We start from the raw sequence: 26,748 nt of genomic DNA on the forward strand, positions 1-26,748 counted from the left end.
CATGGCGACATGCGCCACCTAGCGACCTGGCATGCAAATTACTGACAAATTGCGTTTTCATCTAAAGACCACATAAAAAATGAAAACTAAACGGCTCTTAGCCGTTTTCCACGAAGCTCGTTTTAATGTGAAAGTCATTTTGAAAATGAATAAGGGTAATAATAACAATAATAATAATCCAGCAACAATTTCATGGACGCCTTGCAGTAACTCCAGACCCCCTAGGGGTCGTGGACCCCCCGTTGAGGACAGGGGGGTCGCACCAAATTCTGGGCCCTGGGTACAAGGATTCACTCACATTTTGTGCTTTAAAAAGTTGCTATATGCAGTTTTCTGCTGAGATAAGCAGGCAATTGCTTATTATTATTTTTTTTTACTTTATTATATTCAGACGGCTAACCATGCTTCCTAAAGAAATGTTGTCTCTGTGACACTTCCTGGGGCCACAATCTGCCTCCAAAGCTATAATTTTCCTCTGTGAGAAGTTCTACCATTGGTCGATAGACAGATAGCCTGCCCAGTAAGCAGAGGCTGCAATCAGGACCGCCTCTTGTTGTTGTTCGGATTGGTTGACCTGTCTGTCAATCCTTTTAGCCCCGGTCGGCTGGTTCATGCACCAATGAGCTGCTAGTGACAGAGACTAGATTCTTTTTAGGGAGCATTGTTTAGCCGCCTGAATATAATTAAATAAAATTAAAAAATTAAAATAAGCAATTGCCTGTTTCCTGCTTATGTCAGCAGAAAACTGCTTATAGCAACTTTAACCATTGAAAAATAGCAGATGTACAAGCCCACAGCGCGGCGCCGAGTGCCACGCTGCAAGCTTGTAGATCTGTTATTTTTGAAAAATTGTGAACATTTTTCATGGGGTCTTTGAATATTTCAAATCCCTCTAAGGTTTTAGAAAAAACCTATGTTTCTATGTCAGTGGTGCTCAAACGTTTTCATGTGAAGGACCCCCAAAATGATACGTATTTGGCCACATCTCAAAATATTTAGTTCCAGGGACCCCCCAGAAGCAAAATTGTATCTAAAAATGTTACCTTAAAAAATACCCATATTCAAAGATTTCCACACATTTTCATGACTTAAAAAATAGCAGATCTACAAGCTCACAGCGCGGCACTCAGTGCCGCTCTGTGAGCTTGTGGATCTGCAATTTTTCAATAGCTAAAGTATAAAATAACAATATAAAATCAAATTGGTTTAATCTCATGCTCTCAAGAGTGCTTGTTACAATAAAACACTTAAAATATCTGTAAATATTTTCTAAATCTACAGCAGTGGTCCTCAACCTTTTCAGGCTGTGACCCCCTAAATAATCATATTTTAACTGGGGTCTGGGGACCCCCCACCCTGACAAGCATTAAGAGTTGAGGCATTACATTTTGTATAACTCGGTTATATTGTGAAAATAGCAGATCTACATGCTCACAACGCCTCGCGTTGTAAATCTGCTATTTTCACAATTTCTGCGTCTAATATATGCCAATTTGGCCAATGTTTAATTTGTCATTTTAGAAGTTTTAAAAAGTCCTTAAATTGTCACTTTAGAAATGTGCAGATACCCTCTATACACTTAAACTTTATGTTGGTTTGTTTACTGTTGAGTGAGAAAACAGAGTTGCACATTAGGCTAATCTTCTGGAGACCCCCCAAAATAATTTGGGGACCCCCAGGCCCTGGTTGAGAACCACTGATCATCAACAGTAATGCACTTAGCAAATTCGTTTAGCCCTTAGCAGGAGGTTACATCACAGCCAACAAAAACAACATTAAACAGGCCTAAGTGAAGTAAAAACAAAACAAAAAAAACGTCATACTGTACCTTAGGATGCATACATGATCAAAGAGGGGCTTGTAGGTGATTTCGCTGACTTGTAGGCACTTAAACTGTTAGAACAACACGCAGAAGTTGCATGCATATCGACGTTGTGTTTACTGTGTTACAATATGTCCGTGTTACGTTCAAATGCGGCCGGACGGAAACGGCGTTTTGCCGATAATAGTTCCACTGACTGACACAGCTGCAATTAATTACTGTCACGTACCACGCCACCTGTACTGTGTGGAACTGAAGTTTCAGATTGGCTATGAGTGTCAGGCAGTGGTTTAAGCAAAGTAACTAAGTATTTGTACTTTACTTGAGTATTGACAACTCCTACAATGTTTGCCCTAAAATCACACAAATTTGTACACAGTATGTCTAGATTCATGTCATCAACATGGGTCTGTCCCATTTAGCGCCACCTTCAGGCCGATTTTTTAAAACACATTTATAGACACCGCTCCTACAAATGTTGCCCTAAATTCACGCAAATCGGTATACAATATGTCTAGACTCATGTCATCAACATGGATCTGTCCCATTTAGCGCCACCTTCAGGCCGATTTTTTAAAACACATTTATGGACACCGCTCCTACAAATGTTGCCCTAAATTCACGCAAATCGGTATACAATATGTCTAGACTCATGTCATCAACATGGATCTGTCCCATTTAGCGCCACCTTCAGGCCGATTTTTTAAAACACATTTATGGACACCGCTCCTACAAATGTTGCCCTAAAATCACGCAAATCGGTATACAATATGTCTAGACTCATGTCATCAACATGGATCTGTCCCATTTAGCGCCACCTTCAGGCCGATTTTTTAAAACACATTTATGGACACCGCTCCTACAAATGTTGCCCTAAATTCACGCAAATCGGTATACAATATGTCTAGACTCATGTCATCAACATGGATCTGTCCCATTTAGCGCCACCTTCAGGCCGATTTTTTAAAACACATTTATGGACACCGCTCCTACAAATGTTGCCCTAAATTCACGCAAATCGGTATACAATATGTCTAGACTCATGTCATCAACATGGATCTGTCCCATTTAGCGCCACCTTCAGGCCGATTTTTTAAAACACATTTATGGACACCGCTCCTACAAATGTTGCCCTAAATTCACGCAAATCGGTATACAATATGTCTAGACTCATGTCATCAACATGGATCTGTCCCATTTAGCGCCACCTTCAGGCCGATTTTTTAAAACACATTTATGAACACCGCTCCTACAAATGTTGCCCTAAATTCACGCAAATCGGTATATGTCTAGACTCATGTCATCAACATGGATCTGTCCCATTTAGCGCCACCTTCAGGCCGATTTTTTAAAACACATTTTTGGACACTGCTCCTACGAATTTTGCCCTAAAATCACACAAATCGGTACACAGTTTGTCTACACTCATGTCATCAACATGGATCTGTCCCTTATAGCGCCACCATTAGGCTGATTTTTTCAACCACATGTTTTGACACTGCTCCTACAGATTTTATCCTAAAATCACACAAAGCGGCACACAGTATGTCTACAGTCGTTTGTACATCTGCTACAGTTCCGTTGGTTTTTCCCATCCACTGCAGACTTCTGTGCTTAAACCGGTAGGATTAGCAGTGCTAGCCAAACATTTGTGTATTAGCTAACGGCTAACCTAGCCCTTCCCCCGTATACTAGCTAAAGCTAACAATATGTTGAGTGCAGAAGAAGTGGATTTCTCTTGGCCGCTTCGCAAGTGTGGAGGCCTGAAACCGTCTACGCTCAGGGGCTATATGGCGGCTATTAATGCTTGTCACCTAGGTGTCAATGGTGATGTGCCCTCTTGTGACCTTGTTTATGGCTGGTGCCAAGCGCACCAGTCAGATGGCCAGATCGCCTGGGATTTAGAGGTGGTCTTGAGGGGTTTGAGACGAGGCCCTTTCGAGCCTTTGGGGAAGGTTTTTTTGAGACACCTAAGTCTCAAAACTGTGCTCTTATTGGCGTTGACTACAGCCAAAAGGGTCAGTGGACTGTATGAGGTTTGCTAACAGTGACCTTAAGGTTCTGCTTAAGCCCAATATCCAATTTGTACCAAAGAACGGGATTGTGACTAGGGACCCGGTCGAGTTGGTCGCCTTTCACCCTCCTCCTTTTGCATCGGAGGAGGACCGGCATCTGCATTGCCTCTGTCCAGTGAGGGCCTTGAAGGCATAATAGTTGAGGACTAAGAATGAGAGACAGTCTGTTTGTCTCCTTTAGCAACTCTCCAAAGAGAAAAGAGGTGTTTAAGGCCTCCAGTTCTAGGTGGATTGTGGAGGCTATCAGGGAAGCCTATGATAGTGCTCAGGTTCCTCTGCCGGAGGACCTTTAGGCACATTCCACCAGGGGGTTGTAGACCTCATGGGCCCTCTCTCAGGGGGTCTCCATGCAGGAGGTTTGCATGGCGGCCAATTGGGCGTCGCCATCTACGTTTGCAGCTTATTATCACCTGGACGTGGTTCCCGCATTGTTGGTGCACACTCAGTCTTACACGTGGCTGCCTCCTCTTCTTAAGTGAAAATGGTGGGTACAGTCCTTTCCCTTTTTCCAAGTGGCAATTGGACTGGTGGGTATAGTCCTTCCAATGTTTTCCTTCCATGACCAGTGAGTTTGGTTGGTCATAGTGAAGGTGGACCCATTACCTTATAAGGCGGACTTATTCTGCTCATTGGTTATGCAGCACATTTAGTCTGGGTATTTGGGTGATCAGGTGTTGGTCATCGTCGCTTCCGAGTGTCTATGGATCCCATAGGAAGGAATATAAACTGAAAAAGTGACAATAAACACTAAACATAATGTGTACCACTTTGCATGATTTTAGGGCAAAATCTGTAGGAACAGTGTCCAAAAATGTGTTTGAAAAAATCTGCCTAATAGTAGCGCTATATATCCTTGTTGATGACATGAGTGTAGACATACTGTGTAACGATTTGCGTGATTTTAGGGCAAAATTCGTAGGAGCAGTGTCCAAAAATGTCTTTTGCAAGTATCGGCCTCAAGGTGGCGCTAGAAAAGGGCCATGTGAGAGGTTGAAGGTTGTTGTTTGGCAGGCAAGGAGTGTGTGTGCAGAGTTTGGCATGAATGGGGCAACGGTGGCGGAGATATGAGTTGGGCAAAAGTGTGACGTGCCGTGCCGTGCCGTGCCGTGCCGTGCCGTGCCGTGCCGTGACGTGACGTGATGTGACAGACAGACGGACAGACAGACGGACTGACTGACAGCCGGTGGAGGTTTTGATAGTAACTGCGACCTGACGGTCGCAACAAGGGTTTCATACGGGAGATAAGAGACTGTCAGGTCGCATTAAAAAATCGGCCTGAAGGTGGCGCTAAATGGGACAGATCCATGTTGATGACATGAGTCTAGACATATTGTATACCGATTTGCGTGATTTTAGGGCAACATTTGTAGGAGCGGTGTCCATAAATGTGTTTTAAAAAATCGGCCTGAAGGTGGCGCTAAATGGGACAGATCCATGTTGATGACATGAGTCTAGACATATTGTATACCGATTTGCGTGAATTTAGGGCAACATTAAGCGGTGTCCATAAATGTGTTTTAAAAAATCGGCCTGAAGGTGGCGCTAAATGGGACAGACCCATGTTGATGACATGATCGAGTCTAGACATACTGTGTACAAATTTGTGTGATGTTAGGGCAAACATTGTAGGAGTTGTGTCAATACTCAAGTAAAGTACAAATACTTAGTTACTTTGCTTAAACCACTGCCTGACACTCATAGCCAATCTGAAACTTCAGTTCCACACAGTACAGGTGGCGTGGTACGTGACAGTAATTAATTGCAGCTGTGTCAGTCAGTGCTAAAGCTGTTCCCACCTAACTCTATGGTTCCCACCCTCCTGTGAACAATGCGGAACTATTATCGGCAAAACGCCGTTTCCGTCCGGCCGTATTTGAACGTAACACGGACATATTGTACAACACAGTAAACACAACGTCGATATGCACGCAACTTCTGCGTGTTGTTCTAACAGTTTAAGTGCCTACAAGTCAGCGAAATCACCTACAAGCCCCTCTTTGTTCATGTGTGCATCCTAAGGTACAGTATGACGTTTTTTTTGTTTTGTTTTTACTTCACTTAGGCCTGTTTAATGTTGTTTTTGTTGGCTGTGATGTAACCTCCTGCTAAGGGCTAAACAAATTTGCTAAGTGCATTACTGTTGATCAGTGGTTCTCAACCAGGGCCTGGGGGTCCCCAAATTATTTTGGGGGGTCTCCAGAAGATTAGCTTAATGTGCAACACTGTTTTCTCACTCAACAGTAAACAAACCAACATAAAGTTTAAGTGTATAGAGGGTATCTGCACATTTCTAAAGTGACAATTTAAGGACCTTTTAAAACTTCTAAAATGACAAATTAAACATTGGCATATAGACCTATTAGACGCAGAAATTGTGAAAATAGCAGATCTACAACGCGAGGCATTGTGAGCATGTAGATCTGCTATTTTCACAATATAACCGAGTTATACAAAATGTAATGCCTCAACTCTTAATGCTTGTCAGGGTGGGGGGTCCCAAGTTAAAATATGATTATTTAGGGGGTCACAGCCTGAAAAGGTTGAGGACCACTGCTGTAGATTTAGAAAATATTTACAGATATCTTAAGTGTTTTATTGTAACAAGCACTCTTGAGAGCATGAGATTAAACCAATTTGATTTTATATTGTTATTTTATACTTTAGCTATTGAAAAATTGCAGATCCACAAGCTCACAGAGCGGCACTGAGTGCCGCGCTGCGAGCTTGTAGATCTGCTATTTTTTAAGTCATGAAAATGTGTGGAAATCTTTGAATATGGGTATTTTTTAAGGTAACATTTTTAGATACAATTTTGCTTCTGGGGGGTCCCTGGAACTAAATATTTTGAGATGTGGCCAAATACGTATCATTTTGGGGGTCCTTCACATGAAAACGTTTGAGCACCACTGACATAGAAACATAGGTTTTTTCTAAAACCTTAGAGGGATTTGAAATATTCAAAGACCCCATGAAAAATGTTCACAATTTTTCAAAAATAACAGATCTACAAGCTCGCAGCGTGGCACTCGGCGCCGCGCTGTGGGCTTGTACATCTGCTATTTTTCAATGGTTAAAGTTGCTATAAGCTGTTTTCTGCTGACATAAGCAGGAAACAGGCCATTGCTTATTTTATTTTTTTATTTTTATTTAATTATATTCAGGCGGCTAAACAATGCTCCCTAAAAAGAATCTAGTCTCTGTCACTAGCAGCTCATTGGTGCATGAACCAGCCGACCGGGGCTAAAAGGATTGACAGACAGGTCAACCAATCCGAACAACAACAAGAGGCGGTCCTGATTGCTCTGCTTACTGGGCAGGCTATCTGTCTATCGACCAATGATAGAACTTCTCACAGACGAAAATTATAGTTTTGGAGGCAGATTGTGGCCCCAGGAAGTGTCACAGAGACAACATTTATTTAGGATGCATGGTTAGCCGTCTGAATATAATAAAGTAAAAAAAAAAAAAATAAGCAATTGCCTGCTTATCTCAGCAGAAAACTGCATATAGCAACTTTTTAAAGCACAAAATGTGAGTGAATCCTTGTACCCAGGGCCCAGAATTTGGTGCGACCCCCCTGTCCTCAACGGGGGGTCCACGACCCCTAGGGGGTCCGGAGTTACTGCAAGGGGTCCATGAAATTGTTGCTGGATTATTATTATTATTATTGTTATTATTACCCTTATTCATTTTCAAAATGACTTTCACATTAAAACGAGCTTCGTGGAAAACGGCTAAGAGCCGTTTAGTTTTCATTTTTTATGTGGTCTTTAGATGAAAACGCAATTTGTCGGTAATTTGCATGCCAGGTCGCTAGGTGGCGCATGTCGCCATGACCGCACTGCCCAAGTTCCGTTCTACTTCCTAGCAGCCAGCTCAATGCTGGTCCTCCTCAGTCAGTCAGTCAACACAACGCACTGCCGTCACACAGCACAGGCAGACTGGCTGGCTAACTAAAAATGCTTAAAAAGTTTGTTCCAGACGGTCGGAACAGACACATGTACCATACACATCCCGGGACTACATTTATTCCTTATGATACGATACAGAAAAAGGCGTTCACTTCACGTTTCGTTTCAACACAGAGGACTGGAGTCAATGCCTTTACTGCAGCTTATGGAGGGGATGATGATTACACACAGACGGCGACGAGCTATAGATGCTGGATCGTGTCATGATAAACATTATAGGCTACTGTCGCTGTTTTCAGTGTCGGCTATTTTTGCAGTTGTCTGCTATTTTCACAACGCACCGCGACGCGTTGTGAGCTTGTAGATCGGCTATTTTCTCAACGCACCGCGACGCGTTGTGAGCTTGTAGATCGGCTATTTTCACAACGCACCGCGACGCGTTGTGAGCTTGTAGATCGCTATTTTCACAACGCACCGCGACGGGCTGTGAGCTTGTAGATCGGCTATTTTCACAACGCACTGCGACGCGTTGTTGTGAGCTTGTAGATCGGCTATTTTCAAATAGCTACGGTATAAATTAGGGCTAACGTTAGCAAATAAATGTACTTAATAGTTACTTTACAGTTTACACCACTGAACTGATGTTTAAAAAGCAATTAAATTGCTCTTCATTAAGGTACAGTATGTGTATGAGCTCAAAGCTATTTATCATAGTGGCATAAAATGAAGGGGGGAAAAAAGACGATATATTCGTCAATCGCCGATTATTTCTATGACAATTAATCATCTGGAGAAATTCCTAATCGTGACAGCCCTATTAGGACGTCCCACATCTTATAATTTCAGTGGTTTGCTGCGTTTACGGTATTTAGATGAAAGCGGGAGATACAAAGCGTTTTTACCTTTTCCACTTTCAAAGGGGTTTTCACTTTGTTACGGTTTCACCCCCCGAAGACGCCATTTTCGTCTAACTGACCCCCCACAAACGGCTATAAATCATTACGTTTACAGTGAAGCCTGTTTTAATGTAAAAGAATGAATGGTCCTAATGCTCCTCCGTCCAGCAGGACGATGAAAAATCCCCAAAAGGATTAAATAGAAGGGCTACAGTAACTGGATTGATTTAATCCACGGTAACGATATTCAAGTTAGGTTGCAACCTTAATGTGTACAAAGACTTGCAATCTTTGCAGTGCTTACTCTGCCATCATATTAACAATTTCTTGTTCCTGATTTATATGCAAAAATCACAATACAGTAAGTTAATATGATGGCAGAGCAAGCACTAGTCTGCACAGATACTGTAGCAAGTAGGGATGGAGCCCGAAAACCGGGTCCATTACAAACCCGGTTCTGAATTTATCGAGACCCGAGTATCAATAAGCTTTTGCTCTGTCGAGCCTGTTATCGGGTAAGCCTCATAACGTCACGTCATGGACCGCTATAGGGGGCTGGGACAGGAGGTAGGCTACATTGCGTCATTGATAGTTGTGTGCTTTGCAAGTGTGTGCCGTGGAACAATGGTTGAACTTGTGAAACACTAAAAAGTTTGGTTACATTTTAGAAAAGACAAGGGGAGAGCTAAATGCAATAGGCCTTATGCAGCACGGCCACGGTTACATGCTCGGGAAGGAACACTTCGACAATGCGGAGGCACTAATTGTCCATAGTGCATCACATAAGACCCACCCAAGTGCAATAACTTTGAATGTCTGTGACGACGAGTTAAAACAACGGTAGCGTCGGCTGTTTCAGCAGCGCGACAACCGATCTCTTCCACCCAAAGTATGTGGTGCTTGAAAATATGAATGATTCCATTGATAATAAATCCGTTTGGGACACTCAAAATCCCCGCCGCAGAGTTATAATATATCGCTCCGTGCAAATGAATCCGTATAGCGTTGCCAGCGTGACTTCTTCTCAGTCTACCAAAAATAGCAGATCTACAAGCTCACAACGCGGTGCGAGCAGACGCTGTGTGAGCTTGTTGATTTGGTATTTTTTGTTGCGTGACACCGTCGTACTATGCGTTATAAATTACATTTTTAAAGAGACGGTACACATTTAGTTTCTTCAAATATTTTCCAAAAATAAAAAGGTTACTTGCCTTCTGTCTGTTAAGTTAAAGTACTGTGTTTGAAGGCCCTAGTCAAATGTAGTGCAAATATAGATTTTTGTTGTTGCTTAAAACAAACAAAAAGATATTATGGAAAAAATCGATAGGCCTATGCATTACTGTAAAAAAAAAAAGAAAAACATGGAAATGTTAGCCTATAGTTTATATTATATACCATACAATTTATAGTATAATTTTACAGTACAGGCTAGTATTAATAACTTATGAATAGTACTGTAAAACTATACTATATACATATAACATATTTAAAAAAAACTTCAGAATTGATAGTGTCTCATGTCTTTCCACAAAATAACAGAAAATGCTCAATAGTGGGCTCGATAAAAGCCCGGCTCGATAAGCATGATCGATAAGGTGCTCATTATCAATAAAAATTAACGAGCTCCATCCCTAGTAGCAAGTCTCTTGTACAGAGTAACATTGCAACCTAACTGCCATGAATATTGTGGATGTACCCATCTATTTAATCCAAATTGTCATCTGCCCATTTGTCGATTTGGTCAAAATAAATTGGTTGAACAGAACTCATATTTTGGGACCATCGCTCCATTGTTTACAATGGATTGTAATTAGGGGTGCAGCGGTTCGTTTAGCCCACGGTTCGGTTCGTACCTCGGTTTTGGGGTCACGGTTTCGGTACGGTTCGGTGCGTGTTTTGCATAAAAAAAAAAGACTTTCCAAAAATCTTTTTTTATTTTGCTTCTAAGCAAATTGAATTATGACAGTGCCTCTTAGCCTTAAGGTGGGTTAAATAATAATAATAATATAAAATAAAATAAAAAGGGGGAAAAATGATTTTCTTTTCTATTATCATTATCATCAATATTGGCCATCGTCTTCAGTTTCAAAGTGCTTTATTTATGAACAAATTGTTTTGCACACAACAAGAGATACTATAGTAGGCTACAAGCTTGAGCAAATAGCCTCTGTAAGTTTTCATTACTATAACCAAAATAGACGGGTGTGTTCACTGTGTTGCCAAACTTTGCGAGAGGAATAAGCAACCAGATCTATGAAAACAATGCTTAAATAATTGAATATAGGCCACATGAGGTCGTTAAACCTATACACGTCGGCTATTTGAAAGTGGCCAAGCCGATCTACAAGCTCACCACCGCATCCACCATTATTTAGCCTACAAGCAACTTTACATAAAAACAAGCTCAATGTGGCTTATAATAATCAGACATGGCAACAACACTCACCATGCGTTGCTCCTCCACTCAGTCAGTCAGTGAGGCTAGCGGGTGTCTGACACTCTGGCTTGGGGCTACGCTACGTTTGGCTTTGTTGCTTGCTAACGCTGCCTGCTATGGTCAGTCTAAAAACAGACTGTAATGATGTATGGGACTAACAACAACAAGCAGATTTCTCCTGGACTTGTTCTCCATGTTACAACAACTATGCGCTCCGCACTGCACAGCTTAGCGACTAGCAAGACTGGCTTCGTTTTGTTTTTCTGTCTCTGTGAGGACTCTCAACTGCTTTGCTCTGCTGCGAGTGTGAATGTCGGCTCTTGTTACAGAGTAGGTGGGGGTGAGGGCTACGGTGATGGGACATTAGTGCGTGTTTACTTGCGGAGCGGGGTTTAGTGGAGATTGTCTTGTGCACGATGCACAGTGGCTGTCCAGCTGTAAGAAATTAATTAATTTAGAAACACAAAAAGACCGCGGTTCACATGAAGGCGTACGGTTCGGGTACCGTGCAGGGCGTACCGTACGGTTCGGTTTTATACCGTGAACCGTTGCACCCCTAATTGTAATACAGGCTGCCACCCCATGTGGTCATGTGATCCAAGATTTTTGGACAGCACTTCTAACGATTTTGTCCAAAAATCACGCAAATCGGTACATGTTATCTCTATAGTCATTAAACGAAACAGGTCTTTCAGATTCTTCAAATTCCATCCTGATAGGCTAAGACTGGCTTTTGCAAGTGTGCTCCCTTTTGAACGAAAAACGTCATCTTCGCAGCATAGAAACCAATGGCTTTGCATCGTCCATATTTTTTTTACAGTCTATGGTTCTAACTCCACCGATCAGTGTAAAACTTTGTATGCGCACTCCCAAGAGGCCAAGGAAAAACCTTTGCCCTTTTCACATCTGCTTTTTATAGTGCCACCTGGAGGCTGATTTAAGTAAAACACATTTTTTTAAATTACTCCAGATTTGTTCCAAAAATCACAGGAATATGTGTGGAACTGAGTATAGCTATAGGCAAGTGATCAAGACTGAGCTGTCCGATAATTCATATTCCATCCTAGTTGAGTGGCTTCCAAAGTTTGCAGGATTGGTCCGTTTTGAACAAAATGCCTCAAATCATAAACGCAGCTTGTGATTTCCGTAGGTCAAGGAACAAATGCCACCCTTTTCACATTGGCCTGTTATAGCGCCACCAGCAGCTCAATTTGAGCAAAACACATCTTTGGAACGAAATCATGATAGGCCACAGATGACATGGAACCATTTTCACATTTGCTTATCACATTGGAGACCTGTGCTCGGAAGAGCGCTGCTCCTATTTATTTATTTATTGTTATTATTATTATTATTTACAATAAGTGCACTGTAACCCCTTTATGAACAAAACATGTCTAAAATGCCTAACCTCCTATTTATATAACATTTTGCATTTTGTTTTTACAGCATCAAGAAATGAGTCTCCAACCTCTGTCAAGTCACCGTCCGAGTCCAGCTACTCGACCACCTTCGCCTCAAATTCCTCAAGCTCTTCATCTTCAAGCGATGGCAGGAGGAGGAAGAGGTGTACAACAGTGATAGTTGTACATAAACTGGAATGATATTACATAAGCTGCAAAGGAATAGTCCCAAAACATTACTAGCCTACTTCTGTTTGTGCACAGCCTTCCTTTAAGAATGAATGACCTCCTTTTATTTACCTAAAGGGAAAAGAAAGATAAATAGTAAGTTGTTAATGTTGTTCCCACTTTGCAACAGGTAGCTGAAAAATGCCTATTTGAGGTGTTAATGAATACTTAAAGGAGTAGTTCACCACTTTTCAACCTGTCTTCATATAATAGGTCCTCACTAATGTTCATTTTTTTCTACTCAGTCCGGGTCTCATAGGAGAGCTGTGGGAAGTTCCGAATCCATCGTCTTGTGACATCATCATTTTCCAAAAAAAGGATTTAATCAATATTTTTGAAAAGAATATTTAGATTTTTATTATTGCGAGAACAATGGCTTCCACTTTAAAATTGCAATTTTTCAGGAATAGAAAGCCTGCAGTTTCTATAAGCTGGATTGGCAATCGATGATGTCACAAGACGATGGGTTTCTGACCTGCCCACAACCCTTCTCTGAGAAAAAGAAAAAAAGAAAATGTATTTACTATTTTTGAGTGAGGACCAATTATATGAACATAGGTTGAAAAGTGGTGGAGTGCCCCTTTAATCATCGATTTGTTGATGTTAATAATACACTTTCAGTGTTAATAAGACACTTTATTAGGGATTTGTTGATGTTAATAAGACTCTGTTTAGGTGTTTTTAAAGGCTTTATAAATATTTATAGATGGCTGTTCCCACTAAATGCCTATTACCGCGTTAAGTGCATTGTTAATTTGATAATGTTAATAAGACACTGTTTAGATCTTATAATGGGTTTATACATGTTTATAAATTACTGTTCCCACTTTAAACCAAGTACCTGCAAAATGCATATTAACGTGTTAATAAGTGATTTGTTATTAATGTGTTAATGTTAATAAGACACTGTTTAGTTGTTGTTAAAGGGGTTATAAATGTTTACAGATGACTAACATTAGACTTTAAACCAAGTACATGCAAAATGCTTATTGACGCGCCAATAAGTGCCTTTTTAACAATTTGTTAATGTTATTAAGACACTGTTTAGCTCTTATAATGTGGTTATTAATGTTTATAGATTACTGTTCCCACTTTAAACCAACTACCTGCAAAATGCCTATTAACACGTTAATAGGTGCATTGTTAACAGTCTTTTAATGTTAATAAGACACTGTTTTGTTGTTTAAAAATGTTTATAGATGACTGTTCCCACTTTAAACCAAGTACCTGCAAAATGCATATTAACACGTCAATAGGTGCATTGTTAACAGTCTGTTAATGGTATTAAGACACTGTTTAGTTGTTTATAAATGTTTATAGATGAATGTTCCCACTTTAAACCAAGTACCTGCAAAATGCATATTAACGTGTTAATAAGTGATTTGTTAATAATGTGTTAATGTTAATAAGACACTGTTTAGTTGTTGTTAAAGGGACTATAAATGTTTACAGATGACTAACATTAGACTTTAAACCAAGTACATGCGAAATGCTTATTGACGCGTCAATAAGTGCCTTTTTAACAATTTGTTAATGTTATTAAGACACTGTTTAATTCTTATAATGTGTTTATTAATGTTTATAGATTACTGTTCCCACTTTAAACCAACTACCTGCAAAATGCCTATTAACACGTTAATAGGTGCATTGTTAACAGTCTTTTAATGTTAATAAGACACTGTTTTGTTGTTTAAAAATGTTTATAGATGACTGTTCCCACTTTAAACCAAGTACCTGCAAAATGTCTATTAACGTGTTGATAGGTGCCTACATTAACAATTTGTTAACGTTAATAGACTCTGTTTAGTTCTTATAAGTGGTTTATAAATGTTTAGAGATTACTGTTCCCACTTTAAACCAAGTACCTTCAACATGCCTATTAACACGTTAATAGGTGCATTGTTAACAGTCTGTTAATGTTAATAAGACACTGTTTTGTTGTTTAAAAATGTTTATAGATGACTGTTCCCACTTTAAACCAAGTACCTGCAAAATGCCTATTAACACGTCAATAGGTGCATTGTTAACAGTCTGTTAATGGTAATAAGACACTGTTTAGTTGTTTATAAATGTTTATGGATGACTGTTCCCACTTTAAACCAAGTACCTGCAAAATGCCTATTAACTCAGTCGGTGCCATATTTAAAGTGGGATGACCTCTTATATTGCCGGTTCGCCAACAAAGGGTTAAAAAAATAGTGTGCACGCTGGTGCACACATTCGTGCACAGATCATGCACTATGCATGTGCATGCTTTTCACAGCTTTCAAACAAAAAAATCCGCTTGGAAATCCGTTCAGGCATTCAGGAGAAAGGAGCCCTTATGTTTTCTTCAAATGTAAACAAACATGGCTGCCATGTTTGAAAGATGGGGTTGGTATGGGGGTTAAACATGCAATTTCGCGATCGCGATCATGCCTAGTACACTGTTGGAGGTCCAAAAATTAAAAAAAAAAAAAATGTTTTAAAAAAAAAAAAAAAAAAAAAATTATTTTTAAAAAAAAAAAGACGTTCAGAAGACGTCTGGCAGGGAGGTCCATAGTGAAAAAGACGTTTTAAAGACGTTTTTATCATAGAAACATATTTTTTGGCAGGGTATGAGTTAACGCGACAATAAGTGCATTGTTAACAATTGGTTAATGTTAATAAGACTCTGTTTAGGTGTTTTTAAAGCCTATATAAATGCTTATAGATGACTGTCCCCACTTTAAACCAAGTACCTGCTAAATGTCTAATAACGTGTTAATAAGTGCCAACATTACCAATTTGTTAATGTTAATAGACACTGTTTAGTTCTTATAAGTGGTTTATAAATGTTCATAGATGACTGTTCCCACTTCCTGCCTATTTAAGTGTTAATAAATACATTGTTAACAAGTTGTTGATGTTTGTAAGTCTGTTTTCTAGTTAATAAATGACCGTTCCTCTTTAAACCAAGTGCATAAGACTTGTTCATACCCTATTATCAGTTTAATAATATATTATAAACAGTTCTATTAATTTTCATTAGATCCTTTACCAACGGTTAGGTTAACTTAGGGTAACTTATTAACGGTTAAGTAAAGCTTTATGAACATCTTATTAACATGTGTTAACATTTAATAAATATTATTAATGATTTATAAATTCCTTATAAACATTTATTAAGAATAAATGTGGTTTTTCAAGCGTCTTATAAGGGTTTGTTACTGTTTATAATACCCTTTTTTAGTTACCTTAATATATTATTATCAATGTATTAATGTTTATTAGTTCCCTTACCAATGGTTCAGTAAAACTAATAACGGTTAGTTAATGCTGTGTAAATATCTTATTAACATCTATTAAACTGTTAATTAATGCTATGTAAATATCTTATTAACTTTTATTAATGGTTATTAACAATTTATGAATGTTTATTATATTACTTAAAAACGTTTTAGAAAAATGAAAACGTTTTTCAAGTGTCTTATAAATAAGCAATTAACAGTTAATAAATGTCTTATAAACCTCCTATTAACTTTTTGAATGCCTTACAAATGTTTATAAACAAGTAATAAGGTTAATAAGCGTCTTATAAATCGCCTATTAACGGTTATTAATTGTCTTATTAACATCCTCTCGACTATTAATAAATGTTTGTTAGATTGCTTACAAACATTAATAAGCTTCTTAAACATATACTTATTAACATTAATAAATGATCTTTATAAATGTTAATAAATGTTTATTAACAGCACCTTAGTTTAAAGTGCTACCCCCTACTCTCCTTTAAAACCACTCTGAAAAGTCACTTACAGGCGACTGCAACTCAAAACTGGTAAAAACTAAAAACAAAGCCTTGTGTTATGATTTCCTGCATATGTACTGTGTTTTATTTGTCTGTCATTTAATGTTTTCATGAATTGAGTAGAAAAGAACCCCAATGCAAACAAGCCATTGCGCTTTCTTGTGGTCTAAATCATTTTAGTAGACCTTGTATGTGAACTGTATAGCCTACTGTCCTTTACTATTCCTATGCAAACTTCTAATAAGGTATTCAATCAATCAATCAATCAATCAATCAATCAATCAATCAAAACTGCAAACAAACACATTTTTACGGTGCAGAGATAGAACCAATACAAGCAAATTGAGAAAATACATTCACCAATCTGACAGAACATGCATGGCATTTCAGAAACAGGCTGCAAATTGACACAATAAATGTATATTATTCATTGCTTCATGTGAGTTGAAATAGACCCTCTGTGTGTCTGCTATAAGGTCTGGATAACATCTTCCTGCTGACGATGAGAGAGCAGCGTGAGCTGAGAGTGGACATGGAGGACTGGGAGGGAGGGAATGCCTACGCTCACTACTCCTCCTTCTCCATCGACCCTGAGACCTTTGGCTACCAGCTCCGTCTGGGCAGCTATGTGGACGGAGAAGCAGGTGAGGGACCTAAGATCCGAGGACTCAGAGGCTTCAGTAACAGTGTTTAATGAAATTAAAAAATTCACAATTCTTCAAATTACAATTATAATGTACAGTAAAACAAGCTAAATAATGTGTAAGATGAATCTGCCTCACAATGTTAAGGGAGCTGTCCAATCAGACTTATCATCCTCTTTGTCCTTGCCTCCACACACATAACTAATAAAGGCTGGGTGTGTGATGAATAAATACATAAATATATAAAACAAACTCTTCAAAATGTCATATCCATAAATATAAATCATGTTTGGTGTTTTTCAAGCAGAAGTTTTAACAGCTAATTGCAGCTGAGGTTTGTGCTCAGAATGAGAGACCATTTAATCCTTTGTCTTTTTAGGGGACAGTTTGGCATACCACAACAACAGGAAGTTCACCACCTACGACAAAGACCAGGACGCCAATGGAGCCAACTGTGCTCAACGTAATTTGGGTGGATTTTGGTTCGGCGACTGCGAATACGCAAACCCCAATAGCCTGTATACACCCAATGGTGCGACTAGTAGGGCTGAAACCCGTATGTATTGGGCCCACTGGAAGGCGAGTATCTACTCTCTGAAGAGTATAGCCATGAAGATAAGGCCTGTGCCTAACACAGTAGCTGTTAATGAGCAGCAGGAATAGAATGTATCTCCATCTTTCTAATCATACTGTGTATCAACTACGTGAGAATACAAGTTCAATGAAGAAAAATAAAGAAAATAAAGTGAATTAACACATCTCTATCTCTCTCTCTCTCTCTATCTCTTTCTCTCTCTCTATTTCTCTCTCTCTGTCTCTCAATGTTTCAGTTAAAGACAATATCGATCACTTTTTATTTATTTAGACGAATAATACAAATAAAATAATACTTCCACAGAGCTTTTAAAAAGGTGCTGAATACCCCCCTAAAAAGATAATTTTAAGAAGTTTGTCATTTTGTTTTGTTTACAGTAGGCCTATATGTGTAAACTGACATTATCCATGTTGATTCAGTAATATCCAGAATAGTTGTAGAGGAAATGTCTTTTCCAAATAAATGTGTAAATCCAGCACACTAGCATTGTTCCATTTCCTCTACAACTCTCTTGTTGTTATGGGCCAACAGTCTTCCCAGTAAATCATACAAACACTCAACACTTCAATAAAGGAGAGATCAACATCAACTAGAAAAACTTTATTGAATGAAAGATAAGACATTTTTTGGCGATTATACATTAGATAACATTTAACACAAGAGATTAACTTTTAATTGGGGTATGCTGAAGAGTGGGCACTTGAGAAGTCTGGAACGATGCTTGCTGCTTTACCTCTTCATTCATTTCCAATAGCCTAAAGAAGTAGAATTTTGTTTAAGAATGTGATCCGTGATGGAAAGTTTGAAACATGCAAAAGCAATACTTTTTAGCAATTCTCACTTTTCAGTTATTGCTACAAGAATATTTAATTTTCAATATATGCTAATATTTCTGAAGTGTCCTCTTTTTTGTGTGTGATTAATTCACCCGTAAATATCTTTTAGGTGTCATCATGAGGAACCTACATTCACACAGAACGCAAATATTATATTTATTCAGAACTAGGTCGATGTTTGTGGGCTTCTGGGCCACGAATAAAGGCATAAATCTGTTGAGTGAGCAGTGAAGTATAATCCATTCAGTGTTTGCCACTCAGGTGTCCAGGTCCTCCTTAGGGGGGCGCCAAAGATCACAGGCCTGGTCTGTTTAAGTATAGTCCAAAATTGTAAACAGCAAAACTGTCTTTCATCCACTGTCTGTCTGTATCAATGTGGCATGACTGGCATCAGTCCAACTTGTCATACAGAATGATCCGGTACATTTCATACACGTAACATCATTGTGAAGTCTAGTCATAACGTTGTTAAAACAACATGTATTTGGGGCGCCTGCTGGCCTACTGGTCCGGGCGCATACCACTTGCGCTTTGCCACCTATAGGCATGGATGCCTGGTGGCATCGCCGGTTCGATTCCCAATCCGGACGACCTGGTGTTGTGGGTGCCTGTGGGTGTCTCTCATGTTATTGAAGTAGTCTGACAGGTACATGGGCACTGGTCCCTTCCTTGAGTATCTTGAAAACCAGGCCCATTGCTGTCCTCTGTCCTCTACCCTGAGCTGCCATCCCACCCTAGCATAATGAGGGGGAGTCCTATGGGTGAGGTTAGTAACTATAAATTTGGATAATCCGCAGAGAGGCATTTTTACCATACTGGCAAAAACACGAGTGGCGTTGATGAGATAAAAATGGCCATGAGAAGAAATGATAATGCATGATGTGTAACCTGCACATTTTCTGGAAATACTATGAAATTGCGTATTTTACTGCACAATGCACACAGACTTTTACTTAAATAACATTTATTGTCAGTGGTACATTTCAAATGTCAACATATACAGTGGTATTTCCCTTATCCACTAATGAAGGAGATAATTACAGTATAGAGGTAAGAAGGGGGCACTGGAGCAACTCAGATACAATTACTGCCTTTTTATTAAGGTGCAAAGTACAAATTGAGGGACGTTTCAATGTGGATTACACCTGCGTCAGTTCCTGACACTGTGTGTGTGTGTGTGTGTGTGTGTGTGTGTGTGTGTGTGTGTGTGTGTGTGTGTGTGTGCGCGTGCGCGCGCGCACGCGTGATCAGGTATAAAACCATGTGCCTTTAAGTAGTTAGCAGGCTGTAGAGGAGTAGGCCTAATATGGGATGTGCTTGGTTCTGTTGTTTACTTTACGTTCTGGTGTTGAAAAAAGTGTCCACGCTTATACAGAGAAGTGATATTTTGTTGCTACGGATGATACAGAAGATAGAACCCTGGCTGTTCACGTGAATTTATTGAATATATTTTTGTTATTAAATCACCAGTTATCAATCTCCAGCACGGACTACTTCTTTTAGTATAGTATAAAGTTAAGGATTACCCTGAAACGAAGAGAACGGTTCTTATATAACTCAGTCATCAACACCATCTCTACCTCCCTTCCAAGATGCAGACAAGGGTAAGATGTGGGTCTGTTTCTTTTCAGACGTGTTAAAGGATAACAATGTTGGTCGGTTGGTTTAAGCTGCTTGGGTTCAAGCTAAAACCAGGGGTTTGAAGACCCCGGGTGTATAGCAAGGAAGCTGGACGCTATCATGGTCAACCACCCAAGCCCCCTTCACATGGAGATGGTGGGAAGGTTTCAGCAGGAGGGGTAATGACAGATTCGTCTTTCCCCAAGGGCACAACCAACAGACTTGGGTAGTCCTTCTGTGCCATTAGCTTTGAAGATATATAGGCCTATAATAATGAGGCCTACAGTGGTTGCTTTGCTCGTTCAATAGACTACTGTAATTGCTCTGAAAACAATGGACACCATCTACAATGCTTGCCGTGCATGTGTTCTCTTGTATTTATTTTGTCTTGCACTAAGCATGACGTGATTAATTCCTCCCAGAAGAAGAGAAGACTCTTCTCTTCTCTTCTCTTCTCTTCTCTTCTCTTCTCTTCTCTTCTCTTCTCTTTTCTTTTCTTTTCTCTTCTCTCTCTGTTCCAGGCAGCTGTATTGCTATCTCTACTGATAGCAGCAGTGATGGTGATAGTAGTGTGTGTCCACTCCCAGTTCTACCTGCCCACTGACTGTGATGACATCCAGCAGCGTGACAGCAGCAGTCCCAGTGGGGTGTACACCATCTTCCCTGGTGGTCCCACCAGCCCTGTGCATGCCTACTGCGACATGGACACTGATGGAGGTGCTTGGACCGTGAGTAATTACTCTATTATTGTGAAAAGATCTGTTAAAACATGTTACAGATTTTAAAGCCCCTCAACCCCACCTCTCTAAATGGTAAATGGTGCATTTATATAGTGCTTTTATCCAAGGCGCTTTACATAGATTGTGCATTACATTCACCCATTCACACACACATTCATACACCAATGGCAGAGGAAACCATTTCAAGGCACCAACCTGCTCACCGGGAGCAACTAGGGGTTCAGAGTCTTGCTCAAGGACTCTTCGACATTAACTCAGGGGAGCCCGGATTCGAACTGGGAACCCTTTGTGCTCTAATGACGGTTTCTCTAACCCTGACATATGCTGCCCTCTATCTCAGGTTGTCCAGAGGAGGGTGGATGGAACTGTGAACTTCCACAGACCCTGGGACCACTACAAGAATGGCTTTGGGGATGCAGCTGGAGAGTATTGGATAGGTGAGTTATTTTTAAAACGTTTTGCAAACCATATGCATGAACTGAAAATAAACCCATCTAAAAGGTGGCCGAGCAAGACATCATAAGTATGATGCATGGCACTTCAGAAACACTTCAATTATCTTCATGTGTATTGTCAATCATGTTTGTATTAACTAATTAAGCCTTTTGAACTGCACTGACATGTATTAAAGATCCATTCTAGAGACGGATTTATTGATTAATTGATTGATTGATTGATTGTTTTATTGATTGGTTGATTGGTTGATTGATTGACGATTTCATTCATTGATACTAAGTGCTTTCTTTACCTGATCTGAAACATACCTCTGTATGTGTGTCTTCTATAAGGTCTGGATAACATCTATTTGTTGACGACGGGAGAGAAGAAGCGTGAGCTGAGAGTGGACATGGAGGACTGGGAGGGAGGGAAGGCGTACGCCCAATACTCCTCCTTCTCCATCGACCCTGAGGCCTCTGGCTACCAGCTCCGTCTGGGCAGCTATGTGGGTGGAGCGGCAGGTGAGGAACCTACAGTAACATCTGAGGAGGCTGCAGCACACAGTGTTCAATTCAGAAATGAGAAACCTCACTATAGATTATGCTGGGTCAAAGTAACCCATCTCTATTAACACAGGTCGTCAAATTACAAATTATATTGCACAGTAAAACAATGCAAAATGAATAGGTCACACAGGCCTTATACTGGGACAACTGACCAACTCAAGCTTGTTATCATCCTTTTATCAGCCCTTCAACCCTAGGCAAATAGAGGCTAAGTATATATTTATAAAGCCAAATACCCATAAATATACATCATGTTTTCAAGGGTTTTTCATACCCAAAACTAGATTTGTATATGGGTTTGATAGCAGTTAAAGCTGCACTATATAACTTTCCTCTTCTATCCCAGATTTATTTTGAACTCTGTTTCCTGCACTTTTTTCTTTCTTTTTTTTTTTTTTTACCATTGAGCTAATAGAGCCTGCATGCTTGCTCAGTGGATACATTGAATCTTGAGCAGCAGGTCAGAATTTGTGTCAGATCTAGGTGAGACATGACCTTTGACACGATCTAAATGTAGTAATGGAGTAGGAGGACAAATTGTCATATCATATTAACATACTTCTATACCGCGCAGATTAGACCAAAATATTTTATTAATAACAACACAATTACACAGTGCCTTTTTAATTGTAGCTGAGGTTTGAATCGGGAAAACGTCACAATGCAAACTGTGTTCATGTCTTTTTTTAGGGGACAGTTTGACATACCACAGCAACAACATGAACTTCACCACCTATGACAAAGACCAGGACATCTCGGAGCTGAACTGCGCTCAGTATTGTTTGAGTGGGTTTTGGTTCGGTGACTGTGCAGGCGCAACCCCCAATGGCCTTTACTGGCTGCACATACCCAACGGTGGGTTCATGAAGATTGAAACCCGGATGATATGGGGTGACTGGTCCAATAACGACCCTCTGAAGAGTATAGCCATGAAGATAAGACGCGTGGCTGCTGACACAGTGTCTGTTAAGGACCAGCAGGAACAGAATGCGTCTCCAACTCCCTGATTATTCATGTTGTGGTGTTTTTCAAGGACCCCTTAGCTGAGAGAGATGGACCCCCACTACATATTGTATAACATTGTGTTGCAGATTAAAGTTTTTCATATAGCTTCATAGACTTTTTTGACAACACAGTGTCGTCAGTGTTAAATGTTAAATTAATGTTTTGTGTTTGTTTGTGTAATATGTTGCATTCATGTTCATGTGTATTTTCAGACATTTAACCACTTAGTGCTACGTAAACTTGACCTTTGCCTTGGGCTTGGTCTGCTCTTCTTTCTCATCTTTCTTTCTCTTCTTTCCAAAACCTCTTTGCTGAAAATAGAACATGCCTTGCTGCTTTACCTCTTCATTAAGTTCATAAATAGCTTGAGTGCACACTGTATATTAATACAGTATCTATTCTACAGTATACATCCAGTGTGTAAATACCGTATTGCCAAACAGTCATCTTCTTGCTCTAATGTATGTACTGTAGGTTTGTTTGTAACGTGGTGGTGAACACAGGGTGTCAGTCTTGTGCTGCACAACCTGTTCTTTACCTGAGGAGGAGTGGTCCAGGTAGGGTGAGGTCATCAGAGAAGTCCTACTTTGATTTCACATCCGGGTTTCTTCTAAGGAACAAGAGAAGAGGTCAGACACAGTTCACTCACTCACTCACTCACTCACTCACTCACTCACTCACTCACTCACTCACTCACCACATTGTCAAATAATTGGTTCATGAAAAATAAAAGAAGACCTACTGTATAAGGCAAGGCAGTTTTATTTGTATAGCTATAGCACATTCAACAACAAGGCAGTGTGCTTTACACAGAACATCAAGCAAAGGAAACACAATTATGCTACACAATGATATATTAGGCTGAATAAAACAAAAAAGATGTGAAAAAAAAATACAGTAACAGTGCAGAAGAGAAAGAAAAGGAAAAAAAGGAAAGTTTTAAAGGGAATAAGAGTGGTGGCAGTTTTTGGGGAGATTGTTCCAGACATGTGATGCATAAAAAGCTATAAATGCTATTTTATCCACCCGTTTATTTTGGGTTTTCAGGACAGAAAGCAGACCTTACTCAGATAACCTGAGAGGTCTTGATCATGGTTCACACATTGTTTTCTGTTCTCTTTGTTTTTTGATCTGGATAGGCTACTATACATTATTTTATTGAGGTATCTAAAGAGCTCAGATGACTGTCAGTGAGCTCAAAGAAGATGACCGAAGTGAAGCTATCATGGTGAGAAGCAAGCTTTCGAGAAGTGAATTGTTTTGCAATGCAAATAATTGATTATATGGAAACTAAGTATTTGTGCCTTGTAGGCCTATTTGGCAATTTTAAGAGGGAACATGAAAAAGAGGGGTCTACTTACCTTTCCATTCCATAAAGCTACTCTTGGTCTATCGATAAATGTGTGTAATCTATGTGTTCATGTCAAGGTGGTTTTGTCCATATGTGTTGAAATATAATGTCCATGTATTTGCTAGATAATCACAGCGTTTACTAGCATAATAATATAATTTTACACATTTTAAACAGATTTCATTTCTTTGCTAAATAGTTACTATATCGATTTTAAATCATTGAATCGAATTGTATCGTGATGCGTATCGTATCGCTAAAATGTATCGTTACACCCCTAAGCTATAGGCTACCCATAGCATGAGGGATGGACAGATTGGCAAATGGGGCCAGTGTGCCCAGCCAGGGGCCCTTGACCAGTATCAGGGTCTTCAAAGAGGCCATTATAGCTTGAAATGCATTATACTTTCTTTCTAGACACATCCTCAATGACTAAAGGCACTTAGCAAAAAATGCAGTTTGGAGCTAAAATGTAGAAATACTGCCTGGTCAACTTAGGTAGGCTATACATTCTTGTTGGTCTGCATGTCAATCAATGGTATGTAACCAATGGATATATAGGCCTACCATTGATTATTCTTATAGGTATATGGAACCATCAAACTGTAAAATCTGATAGGCCTATGAATCAGAAATGATCGCTATCAACAGAATAATATTAATAAATGTAACCTTGAACTTACAGTATAGCGCCTTACATGAACCCAAGGACGCTTTACATAAAAAATCACACCCGTGTGAAGTGGAGCTGTGTGTGTGTGTGTGTGTGTGTGTGTGTGTGTGTGTGTGTGTGTGTGTGTGTGTGTGTGTGTGTGTGTGTGTGTGTGTGTGGATCATGTGTACCGATTTTTGTGACATTTGAAGAAAATATGTAGGAAAAGGAGCAAAAAGTGTGTTTTGGAGAAAATTCAAGATGACGGACAATCTATCATGGCGCAAATGGGCGTGGCCTATATGGGGAGATGCGTCATGGCCCAAGGAATCCAGGGAAAAAATATTTTTAATTTTCCGACCTACGGTTCAAGAGTTACAGGCCAAAACGTAAAGTGGGGTGTTATGGCGCCACCATGCGGCCAAATGACACAATTTTTTTTCATTTAATCCTTGAAATCATTATGAACCTCCTCTCCAAGTCTTGAAACTCTAGCCCCTATGGTTTGCGAGAGACAAATAATTGAATGTGAGTTTTTGCGATTCCCATTATAAGTCAATGGGGAAAATTAATTCACTAATAAATTAATATCAATTAAACTATAGAACCTTTCTCTTAGAAAAGTAATAGCCCACGATTCCCGAGTAAGCCGGTCGATTTGACATATGGCGCGAGTGTGTGGTGGCAAAACTGTGGGACTAGTGGCGTGCCGAAGTTTAGGAAGTTCAGGCTACATACACACACACAGACACACAGACAGACAGACACACAGACAGACCCACACAGCCACGTATAGGGAGCTGCACACAGCTCCAAAAAACGGACAACCAACCAACAAACAACTCTTTGCCTGTGGTGCCCGCTGGCTACCGGTCCAGGTGCATGTCGCGAGTTCGAATCCCGTTCCTGGTGACCTTTATTGCGTCTCTCCCCATCTCTCTCCCCATGTCCTGTCTGTCTATAGTCTCTATACTGTCCTAAAATCTTTAAAAAGAATATAGGTCTATATATATAAAAACAACTGTAACAAATATCTTTTTATACAATTTATTCATACTATTGGACCTTTAATTTAACTTGAGTGTAGGCTACAGCTGTTAGTATGTATGCCATGCATTGCATAATACTTTGGCTGGCCTATACTGATTTCAAAAAGATTATTTTTTACAATCTTGTGGACATTGTTGTAGGAACATCTTTAAATCTAAATCTTTTAGGTATATATATATTTTTTTTAAAGCCTATATTAAAATGTTTCCAATGTTCATAAAACTACTGGACCTTTAATTCAACTCGAGTGTACAGCTGTCATCATCATCCATAGCAGTTAGGCTAAGCCTACAACTACTACTGCTGCTTTAAGACTGACAATGCCGCTGGCATATTCCCACCCTATCTCTCTCTCTCTCCCCCTTCTCCTCGCCACCTCCTCCCCCCATCCTCCTCCCCTCTCTCGGCCACCTCCTCCTGGGACCCCGCAAACTTGTTTCAGGAGGAGGAAAAAGCGAAGTGAACATATTTTCTTTCTGTTGGAGAAACAAGAGGGGAGCGGTGCCAGAGAGAGAGAGAGAGAGAGGCAGGGAGAGAGAGAGGGAGAGAGAGAGAGAGAGAGAGAGAGAGAGAAAGAAGGCGTAGACTTCCTCCAAACATTTCCTACCCGCCATGTCCGCATTCTAACACTGACTGGACTCATTAAAGTTATAGCTAAGCTGAAGAAGCTTTCTTCATCTCCTTGCAAACAAAACCAGTTTGTTTTATTT

At 39.8% G+C, this 26,748-nt stretch overlaps 2 protein-coding genes across 2 annotated transcripts in view; both read left to right on the plus strand.

Moving 5' to 3' along the window:
- LOC308281034 (microfibril-associated glycoprotein 4-like) overlaps window positions 1–17,854 on the plus strand; it is a 28,384-nt gene extending 10,530 nt beyond the window's left edge. Inside the window, exons 4-5 of the mRNA XM_080721091.1 lie at window positions 17,018–17,185; window positions 17,565–17,854. Coding sequence (XP_080577217.1) covers window positions 17,018–17,185; window positions 17,565–17,848 — 452 coding nt within the window. The 3' untranslated portion in view covers window positions 17,849–17,854. The remainder of the gene's footprint in view (window positions 1–17,017; window positions 17,186–17,564) is intronic.
- Window positions 17,855–20,356: 2,502 nt separating this feature from the next.
- Window positions 20,357–22,987, plus strand: LOC308282113 (microfibril-associated glycoprotein 4-like; the record flags this gene model as incomplete). Its single annotated transcript, XM_080722457.1, has 5 exons — window positions 20,357–20,392; window positions 20,758–20,964; window positions 21,317–21,413; window positions 21,765–21,935; window positions 22,671–22,987. 5 exons carry the CDS (start codon window positions 20,357–20,359, stop codon window positions 22,985–22,987), a joined length of 828 nt encoding a protein of 275 aa, XP_080578583.1.
- Window positions 22,988–26,748: the final 3,761 nt, after the last annotated feature.

Source organism: Nannobrachium achirus, assembly GCF_963921795.1.
Source record: "Nannobrachium achirus genome assembly, chromosome: 3".
Lineage (NCBI taxonomy): Eukaryota > Metazoa > Chordata > Actinopteri > Myctophiformes > Myctophidae > Nannobrachium > Nannobrachium achirus.